The 15,126-nt window shown below is 52.1% G+C and overlaps 1 protein-coding gene across 5 annotated transcripts in view; it reads left to right on the top strand.

Annotated features, from left to right (window-relative positions):
* The window catches only part of Pdxkl1 (pyridoxal kinase like 1), a 29,643-nt gene extending 14,517 nt beyond the window's left edge, over positions 1-15,126 (top strand). For 4 of the 5 annotated variants that reach the window (XM_087597682.1, XM_087597680.1, XM_087597681.1 and 1 more), the window contains 6 exons: positions 2,060-2,145; positions 3,780-3,825; positions 5,297-5,408; positions 6,205-6,341; positions 9,079-9,145; positions 9,371-15,126. In XM_087597682.1, the coding sequence (XP_087453808.1) occupies positions 2,060-2,145; positions 3,780-3,825; positions 5,297-5,408; positions 6,205-6,341; positions 9,079-9,145; positions 9,371-9,483 (561 nt within the window). In that variant the 3' untranslated portion in view covers positions 9,484-15,126. 5 annotated transcript variants of the gene reach the window in all.

Raw genomic sequence — 15,126 nt, 5'->3', positions numbered from 1 at the left:
CCCATGACAGATGGTTGTGAGCCACCATGTGGTTGCTGGGATTTGAACTCAGGACCTCTGGAAGAGCAGTCAGTGCTCTAACCACTGAGCCATCTCTCCAGCCCCTCCTGCAACGGTTTTTTTTTTTTCTTCTGTCCCTTTCCCCTTAACCATTTAAAAATGGTCACTCTGAGCTCACCAGCTGCTCTAAACCAGGAATCAGGAGGGTCAGAATCAGTGAACAAACCGAGTTCTGTGACTCCATAGAAACGGCCCTGTAGATGGAAGCAGAGGCCTCAAGCCTCAAGCTTCAAACTCAGTGTCTTCACCCGCAGACTACCCTGGCATTGCCTCCTTTGTTGGCTTATGGCTGTCTGAACACTTGATTGATTTCCCCAGCAGGACAGGCAACATGCAGGATACCCCTGCCCAGCCCCTGGACAGATATCCTTTCTGCTCTGCTCTGTTAGTGGCATGACTCCGTGTCCCCTTGGCTCAGTGGCCATCTTCATCTGTTTTCCTCACTGCCGATCTCCTGGAAGGTTCCCTGCACCAGAAGCCAACTTGTCTTCTCTACCCGAGACTGCGTGATGTAGGGTCCCTAAAGAGCTTTCCTTCAGGCTTGGTGTCACTGTGATGTGTCCCCGTTTTGATTAAATAACGTTTTCCCAGAGTACCTAGATTCACGATACTCCTACTTTGTGAGAAGCCCCGGATTAGACCCCAAGAACAAAACCAAACAAAACTTAGCATCTGAGCCACAGGGCTTCTGCTTCTCACACGCTAGCCGAGTAAATGCCTTGTCGCTGAGGTGAGTGCCAGCCACCAAACGCAGTCCTTTTGAGAGCCTTTCATGATTCCGTGATCGGACCTGAGTCTAGGGCTTGCCCCGTGCGGGTGGCCCCATTTATCATTCGCTCTTCTCCAGTTGGTGCCAGACAGTGAGAGTCCATCTGGGTAGAACCTTAGACCTCCAGGGAAATCCCTCAGCAAATGAAAGCAACACAGCATCTTGCCACCCTGGGCCACACGCCAGTGCTGCAAAGCATCATGGGAGTATGATGCTTTCTGTGACGTGTGGGACGTGGATGTCAGGAACCAGATAGCGGACATCTGTAATTCTAGTTACTCGTAGGGCTGAGGCAGGAAGAGTGCGAGTTTGAGGCCAGCCCGAATCCAAGTTTTTTTGTTTTTTTTTGTTTTTTTTTTTTTTTTTTTAAGATTTTATTTTATTGTATATGAGTACACTGTAGCTGCCTTCAGACGCACCAGAAGAGGGCATCAGATCTCATTACAGATGGTTGTGAGCCACCATGTGGTTGCTGGGATTTGAACTCAGGACCTCAGGAAGAGCAGTCGGTGCTCTTAACCACTGAGCCATCTCTCCAGCCCCGAATCCAAGTTTTTATGAAGGAGCTTGGAGGTATAGACCATGCTTGCGCAGCAGGCACAAGCACAGGGGCCATTCCCAGCATGGAGGTGGTAAGAAAAACAAAAGTTAAAGACAGCTCTGAGCTGGCCTGGTGCGTCGTGCCTGTAGGCCCAGGACTTGGAAGGGAACGGGATTGCTGTGAGTTCTAGGCCAGCATGGGCTATGGAGTAAGAACTCATATGGGGGTGTGGGGTGAGAAATACTGTTCTGTGGACTTCTTCATGGATAACTTAAATCAACAATGAGATGACCAGGACTTGGTGGGCTCATAGGTATGTCATACATGGAGATGAGACACCCCAAGACTCAGGCCACCAGAGCCAGGTGGACCCCCATCCCATCTGGCATGGCCTGAGGGCCTGGTGTTTCCTAAGTCATCCTGTGCGGTGCTGGGTCTTAGCCCCTACTTCCCTCCCTTCTTTGTTCTGGTGAGCTGAGGCCTTCCCCCCCTGCCCCAGGCCCTTCTCTTGCTTGGTGACACCCTTCTCTGTCCCTGTCACCCCCAACTCGGATCTGCAAGCCCTCAGTTGTGTATTCCTCACGGTGGCAATGCCAGGTCTTCCCTCCGGCTTTGGGCTTTGGGATGGATCCTCCGCTGGGCTCCGTCCGTGTGAGTGAGCCTCCTCCTTTGTCTCCCGTGTTCTCCAGTACGTTCCCCAGGACCTGCTTCCCGTGTACAGGGAGAAAGTGGTACCCATGGCCGACATCATCACTCCCAACCAGTTTGAGGCTGAGTAAGTAACCATGTGGCTAGAAGGACCAGATGCCCCAGGGAGCCCTGCAGAGCCCAGGGCCTGTCCTCACACGTGCCATGGCAGCCCCCCATCTGCCCCCTCAGGCCCCTGGGTGGCCTATAGGAAGCCTGGCCTGCACTGTACTGATCATGTGACCCTTGCCTGTAAACCTGGACCTTCTGTGGTTCCCATTGCCTCTAGGGAATGACGGTCACTCTATCCCTCTGGCTCTTGGTCCATGACCCTGTTGGCCCACAGTACCTCCCTGCTAGAGAGATGCTCCAAGGAGAGATAGAGGAGGTTGGACATGACCAGCTGAGGGCTGATGTGTCTGGGAAGCTCAGGTGGAGCTGCAGGGCACAGATCTCTCTCAGCGCTCACAGCACAGAGTGCATGACCCTGCCTAGGTAAAGAGCCAGCTTCCAGAAAAACTGCCAGTTACCCAGACTGGCAGGATACAGGCTTCTCTGCCCTGTGAGCAGGGTCCTGCAAGCCCTGTATGCACCCATGGGTGGGTGCTGTTAGACTGAGCAGCTGAGGGTCCCAGGCCTGAGTTCTTCCCAAGTGAGGGATGGCACCTCTTCGAGGGCTCTGTGCTGCCAGCCATTTGTGACAGGCGGGTTGTGAGCGTTGCTTGAAGGGACCCTCACAGTTCCCAGAGCTTTGGTTGCCTGATCGATGCCGTGTGGGGGTCTCTGGGTGTTGTTGGTGGCTGTTTCTCACAGTTGTCATCTGTAGGAATACAATTTGGAATCCCACCACGTATGTGAGTTCCCTTATAACTATTGGTTCTCAACCTGTGGGTCACGAGGCCTTGGGGTCGCATATCAGATATTCATGTCGCAGTTTATAACAGTATCGAAATTACAGTTCAGAAGTGGCAGTGAAGTAATTTCCCCCCCCCCCCGGAACTGAGGACCGAACCCAGGGCCTTGCGCTTGCTAGGCAAGCGCTCTACCACTGAGCTAAATCCCCAACCCCGTGAAGTAATTTTATGGTTGAGGGTTGTACTGGCTGGTTTTGTGTGTCAACTCGACACAAGCTGGAGTCATCACAGAGAAAGGAGCCTCCCATGAGGATAGGCCTCCATGAGACCCAGCTGTAAGGCATTTCCTCAATTAGGGATCAAGGGAGGGGAGGGCCCAGCCCATTGTGGGTGGTGCCGTCCCTAGGCTGGTGGTCTTGGGTTCTATAAGAGAGCAAGCTGAGCAAGCCAGGGGAAGCAAGCCAGTAAGCAACATCCCTCCATGGCCTCTGCATCAGCTCCTGCTTCCTGCCCTGCTTGAGTTCCAGTCCTGACTTCCTTTGGTGATGAACAGCCATTTGGGAGTGTCAGCTGAATAAACCCTTTCCTCCCCAACTTGCTTCTTGGTCATGATGTTTGTGCAGGAATAGAAACCCTGACTAAGACAGGGGTCATCACACAAGGGATCGTACTAAAGGTTGGTGACAATTAGGAAGGTTGAGAACCACTACTTATAACACATTTGACCTTCCCAACCTATCCCAGATTGTCACCGCCTCACCCAGTTCTTACGGCCAGTAGATGCCATGATGACTGTCTGCGGAGGATGTAGGTCAGGGGTCAGGATGGCTGTATTGTATGGTCTGGCTCACTTCTGTCTGTGTTCCAGGTTGCTGAGTGGCAGAAAAATCCACAGCCAAGAAGAAGCATTTGCGGTAAGGAGAGCTTCACACACGTCCTAATGCCCGGGGAAGGAGACACCCACCCATCTTCAGGAAGGGATGATTACCTGAGGGACACTGAGCTCTGACATCGGGTGTGACAAACTCCCTGCCCTTGTCACTGACCGATGCCTCTGTCAGCTCTGTACTCAGTCCACCATGTGTCCCTGTCTATGACCCTCGGCTGCCATAGCAAAGTGTTCTGTCACAGCTCTGGAGCCTGAAAGTCCAAAATGCAGGAGTGGGCAGGGTGCACTCCCTCTGCGGCCCTGAGAGGTCCTTCCTCCCACCTCCAGCTTCTTCTGTTGTGAGTGTGCTGCATTGGCTCATGGCCGCAGCTGCCTCCTGACACAGCGGTCACCATGACAGGACAGCGGCCATCCTTCTAAGATTCTCAGCTGGGGCCTCAGCTTACAGTGTGTCTTTTCACAGATCAGCCCAGAGCAGTCAGTGTGTGTCTGTGTGCTTGGGCACTGTGTGAACTCTGGATATGATCTCATCCACAGGCAGCACTGGGACAGTCACCATCATGTCCCAACACTGTTCTGGTTATCTTCAGTTCACACTGTCTACCCAGAAACAAGCAGCCACTGAGAAGCATGTGGTAGCAGCTCCTCATTGGGCCTGGGAGCTACCTGTGTCCATGGCTCTGAGCCATCTTCTAGTTCATCTTCTAGATTCATTTATGGGCTGGAGAGATGGCTCAGTGGTTAAGAGCACTGGCTGCTCTTCCAGAGGTCCTGAGTTCAATTCCCAGCAACCACATGGTGGCTCACAACCATCTGTAATGGGATACGATGCCCTCTTCGGGTTTGTCTGAAGACAGCTATAATGTACTTATATAAATAAGTCCATGTATGTCACGTCCCTCTGTGAGGGGACCGTGGCTAAGTCCACATCTTGATCTGCTTGGTAAGCAGCCTCAAGGGTGCCCTCTGAGGATGGCCATGTAGACTGGGGCATCTGTCAGGTTTAAACCAGTTTGAGCCAGGTGTCATGGCTCACAGCACTTAATAGAAAGATGCAGTGAACTCTTTTTGAGTTCTAGACCAGCCTGGTCAACATTTCAGGTTAGGTTAGCCAGTACTATATAGTATGACCCTGTCTCAATCAATCAATCAATCCCAAGAATCCAGCTTGGAGAGAAGCTTGCTCCTCATTGGTGGATATCATTACCTTCCCAGGTCCTAAGGAGTTGGGGTGGGGCCCCAAGCTTCCTCATATTCTACACTGTCCGCTCTCAATGGTCTGGTTGAAAGTGGCTGAGCACAGGCTTGGCCATGGGTCTGCAATGTTTCTCTGGAAGCCCATCAAGGGTCCTGGTCATGCCTCGCTGCTGGATCTGTCATTGCAGAGAGGGCAGTGGCCTCCCAGGGCCTGTCCCCCTGTCCCCTTAGGAAGCTTGACTGACAGGAAGAGCCACGGTGTGTGGCTGTGCTGACACTCTCTCCCTTGCTGCTGACAGGTGATGGATGTGTTGCACCGCATGGGTCCTGACACTGTGGTCATCACCAGCTCTGACCTGCCCTCCCCAAAGGGCAGCGACTACCTGATGGCGCTGGGAAGCCAGAGGATGAGTAAGTCCTGTCCCACCTGCTCCCCCAGGCTCCTGGGCCCATTTGTTTACGGAGCCCATGGCATTCAGGTTTCAGAGGATGCTTGGGACTCACTAGAAGGATTATGCATGGTCAACCAGGGGCTAGTTCCTCTTGCCCCTCAGGAGAGTCAGACAGACAGAAGGCAGGTTCAGGACGGGCCTCTGTGGAGCCAACTGGGGCTGGGTGGGGTACTGGGGACATGAGCAAACTCACCCATCCCCACTCACTGGATATCCATGCAGTGCCCGGATTGGCAAGTTCCCACATCTGCTGTGCTGTGCTGACTGTTCATACATGCAGCACCTTAATTAGTCGGACAAACAGTGTTACAGTGCACGGAGCTGGGCCACAGGCTGACAGGAACCCCAAGTTCACACCCATTGTCTCCAGTGAGCATTCTGGATGCAGAAGGGTGTAGGGATGTGTATCTGAATGCTTGTGTGCCGCACACATGCACGTAGACGCACACAAACGGTGCATCCAGGCGGTTCCTGGCACACTGAGTGTGTAACACCATGCTGGCTTTATCTTCTAAGGGACCAGTGTTTCAATCTCCCTTGGGATAGTGGGGGCAATGGGGGGTGGTCGTGATGGTCCACATGAGTCCCAGAGCTACCGAAGGATGCCACACCCTGTCTGTGTGACATCTGAAGGAAAGGCATTGCTGACCTTCCTGTCACTTCAGAGAAGCGGGGACACGTTGGGTTGACAGGTTCTGACCCTTGTCCATCTGAGAAGTCCCAGACCCAGTGACCTTGCTTATGTCCTCCCCCAGGGAAGCCTGACGGCTCCACAGTGACCCAGCGCATCCGGATGGAGATGCGCAAGTTGGACGCCGTCTTCGTGGGCACCGGGGACCTCTTCGCTGCCATGCTTCTGGCGTGGACACACAAACACCCAGACAACCTCAAGGTCAGTTGTACTTGTTGCTCCTCCCCACAATTCCCTCTGCACTCCCGGTGGGGAGAGAGTGCACTGTGGTTCTCACTGTGAGAGAGAGGTGCAGGTTACTGGGCATGGGCCTGAGCCAAGGGTCTCTGGGAGGGTAAAGATGGCCCTGGGCTCAGAAGCCGCTCTGTCAAGTCTGTTACCATGCCTCCCGTGTTTGGGAAGTGGTGACATTGAAACAGCCTCCAGGACTTGGATTTCAAAGTTACAACCCAGGGAGATCAGGGTGTAGCTCTGGATACATGAGACCTGGGTTTCGACTCTCAGGCTGTAAAAAAAAAAAAATTAAATGATAAAAATTACAATTTACACAGGAGTCAACCAACAATCCTGGACTCAGGAAGTCTTTTGGGTGCCTCCTTGGTGACCCAGGAGCCACTTCTGTAACTGGTCTTTGCTAGTTTGTGGGTTCTTCTTTTTTTGTACCCTTTAAGACTCTGGTTTTACCCCCTAACACTGGAGAGGAGAGAATGAAGGATTGAGGATGGAGAGAGAGGGTAAATCTAATTTCTTTCTTGTTTTATCTTTGAGCATGACCACTAAAACAAACAAACAAACAAACAATAAAACCACAAAGAACCCTGAGATCAACTACTAACCACAAACCTGCCTCTTGGGGCTCTAGCATTTTTATACCCTCTGTATACTTACCAGAATTCTGAATGTCACATAATCACAGAAAACTATCTGCAGCTGGCAAAGCCATGCCTCTACTAGAGCACGAGGCAAATCATAGTCACCCACTGCAGGCAGTCTGAAGCAGTCCATGTCCCATACCTTGAATTAAAATGAAAATATACTTATGATCTCTCTCTCTCTCTCTCTCTCTCTCTCTCTCTCTCTCTCTCTCTCTCTCCCCTCACCCCCTCTCTGTGTGTGTCTCTCTGTGTGTGTATGTGAGCACGTTTGAGAAACCAAAATTCCACTCTAATCACACATTAGCCCAGTCTAGATAGTTTCCTGCTATTTTGCAATTGCAGACCTAATAAACAGTGACCTCGTGGAGAAAGGCAGTGAGGTGAGGCTGCACACTGGCCTAGTCCCTTCCCCCTCAGTCCTATCATGGAGATGGGTCTTTCTATGGTTGTCTGTATGTCCATCCCTTGTGTGGACATACCTTGTGTGTAAATAGAGCCACATTGGTACTAGGGGTGCAGCCCAGCCACATCTGGAGCTCGGGAGGGACGGAGCTGTTTCCTGGGGGATCATGGTGGGGCTTCCTTGTGCAGAGTGCAGTTCAGTGTGTGACTTAGCAGGGGCAGAGGAGTTTTCCTAAGGCTGTGCCCTTGCATCTGGTATCTCATGGCTTGTGAGCAGAAAAGCTACCCACTGACCAAGCTGCAGGACCTGTCCCCTGCTCCACAAGAGCTCGCAGCCACCACATCCTCCAGTGCTGTTCAAGGCAGAGTCTCGAGGGCTGGGCTCATGGCTCAGCAGAGCCCTCGCCTTGTACACACAAGGCCTGGGTTCCGTTCCTGGCCCAGCAAATACAAAACGAAAAAGAATGCAAAGTTGGAACAGGCCCTATCCCCAGTGTAGACTGTCCCAGCCCTGCAAATGGCTACCCACAGCCTTGTGTCCCTCACTGTGGGGGACATGGTTGCATAGCTGGCTGATGCCTGCCTTCCTTTAGCATAGAGGGAGGGGAGAGGATCACCTGTTGCCTAGAGGAGGCAGTTAGATGTGGGGACCTGGAAGTGGGTCCCCTGGTCTGTCCTACCACCCTTCCTACCCTGCTCTGACCACACCTCTGACTCCTTGCCTTTATGATGGAGAGGCAGACAAGTCAAGTCCCTTGAAAACTCAAAGTCTAGAATGCTCCCTCCTTTTTCCCTGTGCTGGCTCTCTACCTCCTTCCTCCCTCAGATGTAGGCCAAACCAGGCTCACCCTGTCTAACTGGCAGCAGTGGGGATTCCTTTGTACAGAGCAGCAGAGTTTTGGCAGCTCCCGCTCACCCTGTGAGCCTCACTGTGGGGCTCCCAAGACAAGCCAGGGTTCTTCCAATCCATGTCAAGGAATTGGTGCGTGTACGGCTTCTGGTGGAGTCCCCCAGGCCTCTGGCCTTGAACTCTAGGTGGGCCAGAGCTCTTTCCTTTTTAGAGTCTTTAAAACTAATTAATCCCAGGAATTGTAGTTCAGCACCTGCTGTGGGCCAGGTGTGCCCAATATTGACAAGTCTCAAGGTCAATGACACCCCATCCGAGGATGCCTCTCAGTCTACAGGGAGGCGATCAATTAACATGGGGCATCCGCTTGGCTCTTCACTGCTGTAACAAAATACCCGAGACCCTTTATAAAGAAGAAAGGTTTGTTTCGACTCATGGTTTTAGAGGTATCTGTCCGTGGTGAGCTGGCCTTGTTGCTTTGAGACCTGTGGCTGTGCATCTTGTTGGGATCCAAGAAGGAAAGACCTTGCAACAGGCCCCTCCTCGGGAAGCTGTCATCCCTCCAACAGCACCCCAGGCAGAGGGCCTAGCCTCTAGCATGTGCTATGGGGGACCCTCCAGATACAGACTAATGCAGAATCTTCTCTGTGGAGGGCTGCCTGCAGTCAGCCCAGTAGGGGCCCAGCCATGTCCATGTGGGTGTGAGGGACAGTGAGGCCAGCTCCCTGGTGACTGAGAGAGCTGGTACTTGAGGATGTGTTCCATATAGAGATGCTAAGCAGGTGGGTCACCTGTGTCTCTGTCCTCTCCACAGGTGGCCTGTGAGAAAACGGTGTCTGCCATGCAGCATGTCCTGCAGAGGACCATCCGGTGTGCAAAAGGTACCCGTCAGTGCTCTGCCTTCCTTGGAGGTGGCCTCTGTCTGGAGGTGGGTAAGAGGGAGGGGGAAGCTCTGCCTCCCAGCCTCTGCCTCCTGCTGCCTGTTAGAGGTGAGGCAGCAGGGGGCAGTGTGGAGCCCCTCCTGAAGCAGGACCTCAGAACTGTGGGAAGAGGAAGGGTGTCTCAGGTTCCACCGCACCTGCTCTGATCTTCCCTGTGTTCTGCAGCCGAAGCAGGAGAAGGACAGAAGCCTAGCCCGGCTCAGCTGGAGCTGAGAATGGTGCAGAGCAGGAAGGACATCGAGGACCCCGAGATCGTCGTGCAGGCCACGGTGCTGTGAGGGCCGTGCACACTCACCCTGACACACACCGAGCTGAGGTGTCCGTCTCCATCCCTGTGAAAAGCTGTAAAGTCTGCCTTAGAGCCATGATGAAACTTGACATTGTGTTCCTCCCTGAGAGTCGGGTCTCAGACCGTCTCTGTCCTGAAAATGTGCCAACGCGCTATTTTTTTAAAAAATGACAAAGGCGTCATCGAAATGTGTGATTCAGACCCATGGCCCCTTCCCTAAAGGCTCTGGGCCTCTGACTGCCTCATGTTGACTCATGGGTATGTGGAAGGTAGGTGGAGGAGGGGAGCCTGCTGCCTCTGGACCCTTCTGTAGGCTACTGACTGCCATTGCCCTTGTGGATACACAATCCCTGATTGTGCAAAGACTCTGCCTGTGTGGGCACTGACTCTAAAATTGGGTTAGGTCTTCACCGTTGGCATCGGGAGAATTAGGCCAAATATCTTCATCGCCATTCTGGTCTTTCCCTTGTTCCTGCATTAGTTTCTCTGTGTCTCTGCTGCCCTTCGGGTGTCCCCGAATGTCACTTATGCAGCTGTGGGACTGTGTGGGAAGCTTTCATGGCCCCATGTGTGGCTACGTAGGCTCACAGGCACGTGGTGACTGTGACAGGGACCTTTTAATGTAGCAGAACATTCCCGGGGATCTGCGAGCTTCCCAGGTATCTGCAGGGCCTCCTGGAACTCGGGAGCAAACTCTAGGAAACGGACCAACATGGGGTTGAGCCGCTGAGCCCCGGGCGGCTTGGAGGTTGAGGGAAGTTTGCCACACTGGGCTCTTGTGGGCACTCACCCAGCCCTGCAGGACTGTCAGCTGGCAGTGTCCCTGCCACATGCTGCTGGGGACAGTGCATTGTTGCACAGGGGTTTGCACAGACAGGGAAGGAGAGGCAGAGATGGCCCCTGCCCCTGGTGGCATAGTTAAAATCTGATCTCCCTCCCTCCCCCTCACTCCCATTTCTGTGCCCCGCTTATGCTGAGGGCCAAGAGGGCCTTATGTGAAGCCAGCTGGCTCCCTGCCTCCTTGGAGGTTCTGCTCCTGTTCAGAGCATAGGGTATTGTGCGTGCAGAGGCAGCTCTTGGTTCCCAGACGTAGACTGTGACATTTTCTGTTTCCTCGTGCTCAAGGGTGAATTTCCTGGCTCTATTCCCTGGAGTATAGGGTCCCTAGTCATGGCTGTGACTTTGAGCATTCCATCCATGACTTTCATGATCTTTCGGTCCACACCCACATCCCTGCACCTCAGCCCTTGAGACATGTATCTTCTGGGAAGCCACAGCCTAAGGAGAACTGGGCGGCAGGAGGAGGTGGAGAGGACATTGTGCCCTCCCCTAGAAGCATAGGGTCTCATGGACCTCTGAGTGTCAGGCTGCCACACCCCTTCCCCTATTAAAGTGCCCCAGGTAGAGGAGATGCTGGTCCAGGTGGACCTGAACCAGCTCCATAATGTGAGCTCCCCATGTTTCTAGTCCCAGGCTGTGAGACGGATCAGCAGGTGAAGGTGCCTGTGGATACAATAAGCCTTACAACTTTGAAGGTAGCAGGGAACTGGTTTCTATAAATTTCTCTTTCTCTCTCTCTCTCTCTCTCTCTCTCTCTCTCTCTCTCTCTCTCTCTCTCTCTCTCTCTCTGACACACACGTATTTTAAATGTAATTTAATTCAATTAATCAATTTAATTCAAATGTGATTGAAAAAATGACCTTGAGCAATAGTACCCCAGTACTGCCATGTGTCCAAGGCTGGTTCCAAGGTGACTCCTCTGAGCCCCAAGAGAAAGGAAACCAGAGGCAGTATCTTAAACGTGAGGACCAGCCTCATTGCCTCAAGGCTTAACAGAAAAAGCCCATCACTGCCTCACAGAGAGCAGAGAGCACCACCTTGCCAGCATGTCAGGAAACTTCCCTTTTCTTCGCAAATGTTGAGATGGGACTGGAGGTGGCTCAGCTGGCAAAGTGGTTGCTACCCAAACACAAGGACCTGAGTTCAAACCCCACCAGGTGTGGCTGTGCGGGGCAGTAGGGAGGAGGAAACAGGAGTCACCTGCCAGCGAGTGCATTCGTATTGGTGATCTGAGTTTCGATGAGGAGAGACCTAGTCTCAAGACAATAAAATAAGAGGAGAGCAATTTGAAAAATAAGGCATCACACAGGTTAAGGGCAGGCATGGGGCTGGGGATAGCCTGTGTGAGACACAGTGGAACAACTGCTCCATTGGAACAATTGTTCCTCTGGGACAATGGAACTCTGTGTGGCAGTTTTATGTGTACCGGTCTAAACGTGCAACCACACCAGGAAAAGCTTAGCCCTTTTGCTGTAGCCCAGCCGATGTGGGTGGGGAGGACCCTTTCTTGCTAACATAGCCCGGTGAGTTCTATGCACCCACCCCCTATGAGAATTTCCTCTAAAACCCTGGACTTTGGTTAAGTCTCACTTTTCCTATCTGCTTTGGAGATAACAGGACAGATACAGGCTTTGAGTGGCAAAGGCATGTGACAAAAGGAAGATACTCGTGCTTTGAACCTGAGCACAGGCCCTGGGCAGAAGTAAGGCTCCAATGTACTGTCCATTGCTGTGCCAGCAAACAGGCACAGGGTCTGGCTCCCTCGTATCCAAATCACAACTGGCTTTGACTTTCCCTTTCCAGAGCTTAGTAATGAAATAACGTGTTGCCCGCTCCCTGTTGGGGGACTTTGATTTTGTGTCAAAACATCTCCTTCAACCTGCTGGACAGGGATTCCCACATATGATTCTATTTACATCACTGCCTGCTCCTGGTAGGTATTCCTGGGCCTCTTACTTTCACAGTATATTCGTGATTGTAAAAATGACACTGTCCTTTTCTTTAACTTGCGAGAGCCCACTTTGATTGATTTTGCAGTGGGAGAGGTCTGGGCTTTGCTGTGCTGTAGTGGGAATTTGAAAGGAGGGGACTGTGTTCCCCACAGGCTGTTAGAGGTCAGGCTGTCTCATGTCCTTGTTGAGGATGCAGGGCCCCTGGAAGGAGGGGGGTTGGCCACAGCATTGCTGAGGCCCTCGCTGTGTTCCAGGGCAGCTCCAGGACACCGTTCCCAGCTCCCATTGCTTCAGACCTTACACTGTAGAGTGAAGGAGAAGAGAAGTGAATGTATTTTGTCTTTGATCTCTGTTTCTTTGCGGCCCTTTGGGGATTACTCACTTGTGGTATCAGTCCATATTTACGTAGTTCTCAGGTGTCCAGTGACCACAGGCTGAACTAACCACGGCTGGCACTGCCCCTCCATGAGCCTTTCTTCTGGGGCAGGGTATACACCTGGACCAGAGGGCACTGGAGTTTGAGTGGACAGGTACAGACCCAGGCTTTGTGGATGTGCCCTCTAGTGGGTGCCACAGCCCAGTGCCCCCTTTTATCGCTGCCAACTGGAGCACCTCCCTTCCAGGCATCCACGCAGCTACCTGCACTGAGAGCCTTTGGAAATCCGGTCTGCCCATGTGAGGGAGGGTGCTGACCACAGGAGCCACCAGTGGATGCTAAGAAAGGGCGTCCTCACCCTCAAGGGGCAGTTCTGGGAGGTCAGGTGCAGTGTAAGGGTAGAATGGAATTGTGGATTCTGTAGGGAAAGCAGAGTTAGTAAAGGGTTGAACCTGGGCCTAGCAGGTCTGACTGAATGTCACTCCCCGGTCCCCTGCATGTTGGAGAGGCGTCCTGGAATGGAGGTGCAGCTGGACATGCATATGCCAGTCCCGTTGCTTTTCCACACTTTCTGTGACAGCTGTAGATGGCTGGCAGGTTCCAGTCCTGTGGAAGCAAAGAGAGGTTTCTGCCTGCAGTTGTTCTCAGCATTGACCAGCAGGTGGCGCAGTGGAGCTGGAGCACTGTCAGGCCCAGGCAGATGCTGGTACCAGCAGATTCAACAGGAATCATCCTGCTAGATTTGGCTGGTTTTTACTGTGTAAAACTTCATGTTAGGACTCAAATTTGGCATTGTGTAACACCTCACAGCAAGTGGGAGCTCAGTGTGTCCCCAGTCCTGCCTGACATCCCAGGAAGCCATTACTTGGTCAGCATGGCCAGAAATGACAGTTTATGAATATCAGTGCATTTTGGGATGTGTGTTTCTTTGTTGAGTCTGGTTTTTTCTTGTTGCAGAAAAGACAATGATTAATTTAGACTAATGTCTTATATGTCATAGTTTCACATTCCTGCACTCTAGTGGGTTTAGTTGCTTAAAACCAGAATTGAATGAGTAATTTTAATATTTAAATTTAACAGTATATAAAACTTTTGTACTTGGACTTTTTTTTTTTTTTGCCTGATATGGTGGCACATACCTACAGTCTGGTACCATAGAGGCTGAGGCAGGAGGCTAGTGACTTTAAAGTCACACTATGCTATGTAGGAAGACTCTGTCTTTAAGCACATACAAGGTTATCGCTAAGTTGTTTTCTTTTTTAATTTCCGGTGGAATAAACACAATTTAAAGATTACCCACTATTGAGCCAGGCAGAGAATGTCCTCAGAGCCGGAGTCTGCATCTCCCTTGTATTCCCTTCCCTGCCTGTGTCAGCTCCCCTGTGCCAGCATCTCCTCATTCCTTCCCTGACCCCCTGCCCAGCAGTTTCTGGTCTTTGTGCAATAAGATACACATTCCAGGTGGAAAAGGTCTCCCTGAGGCCATGGGAACTCCACCCTGCCCTGGTCATCTCTTGAATAGCCAGCTAGGGCTGCCTCTGCCCTGAAGCTACAGATGGGTGGAAACAGGAGAGAGCTTGCCACTCAGACTTCCATGCTTGGAGGCTCCCAGAAGGCTTTGGGGTATAACCATGGCCATACCTCACTGCCCATCCTATAGAGCCAGGAGGCCCAAAAAGGCAGGCTGAGATGTTGGATAAAACCATGTCTGCACCTCACTGCCTTGCAGGGCTATGCACATTCCCACATGCAGGCAGGTGGAGGTGCGTTCAACCTTAGTGTGAACTGGGCTGGTGTTCTGGAAGCCTCAGAGCTACACTGTCACAGAGGAAGTGGTTCATGCTTGACAGGAGGGTGTGTCCTGGGGGTGACAGGAGACAGTAGAGGATGCAGAGGCTTAGCACGTCCTTCCCCCTCATAACTCAAGGAGCAGGAAGGCAGAAGCAACGTTCCCTCAAAGCTCAGGCCCGAGTGATTCCCACAAAACACCCAAGACCTTTTTTTTTTTTTTCTTTTTGGATGATGGGTGTGTGAATGGTGTGAATGGTGAATTCTTCATGAATAAAGCTCTTGAAAAATGTGGCATGGGCGACATCACGAATGCTCTAGTTCATAGCTGCCCACTCTTGACACTATGTCACAATTTCACCATATGTTTCAAACCTGGACCAATTGTCAAATGGGCTGCACTGTGGGGCTGGCCCGATCCTGCTAGTCCTTCCCAGAGACCTCACCTCTCCGGAGGCCCCTGGTCTTTAGAGCAAAGCACAGTTGACCCCACAATCCCTGCTGTGCAGAAGGGGTGTGCTCTGGACTCAGGTGGTCTCCAGACCAACCTCCCCTCCCCCAGCCCTGTGTGCTGTCCCCTGTCAGTGTTTGTGGACATGAGCACTGTGTAGCTGTGTCTGTTCTGTGCTGGTCTGTTGACTTCTATGACTACCCACAAATAAATATTTTCACTGCA

The sequence above is a fragment of the Rattus norvegicus genome, chromosome 20 (genome assembly GCF_021556685.1).
Source record: "Rattus norvegicus strain SHRSP/BbbUtx chromosome 20, alternate assembly SHRSP_T2T, whole genome shotgun sequence".
NCBI lineage: Eukaryota > Metazoa > Chordata > Mammalia > Rodentia > Muridae > Rattus > Rattus norvegicus.
The sequence above is the reverse complement of the archived record's forward strand: the minus strand, read 5'-3'. Positions and strand labels throughout refer to the sequence as shown.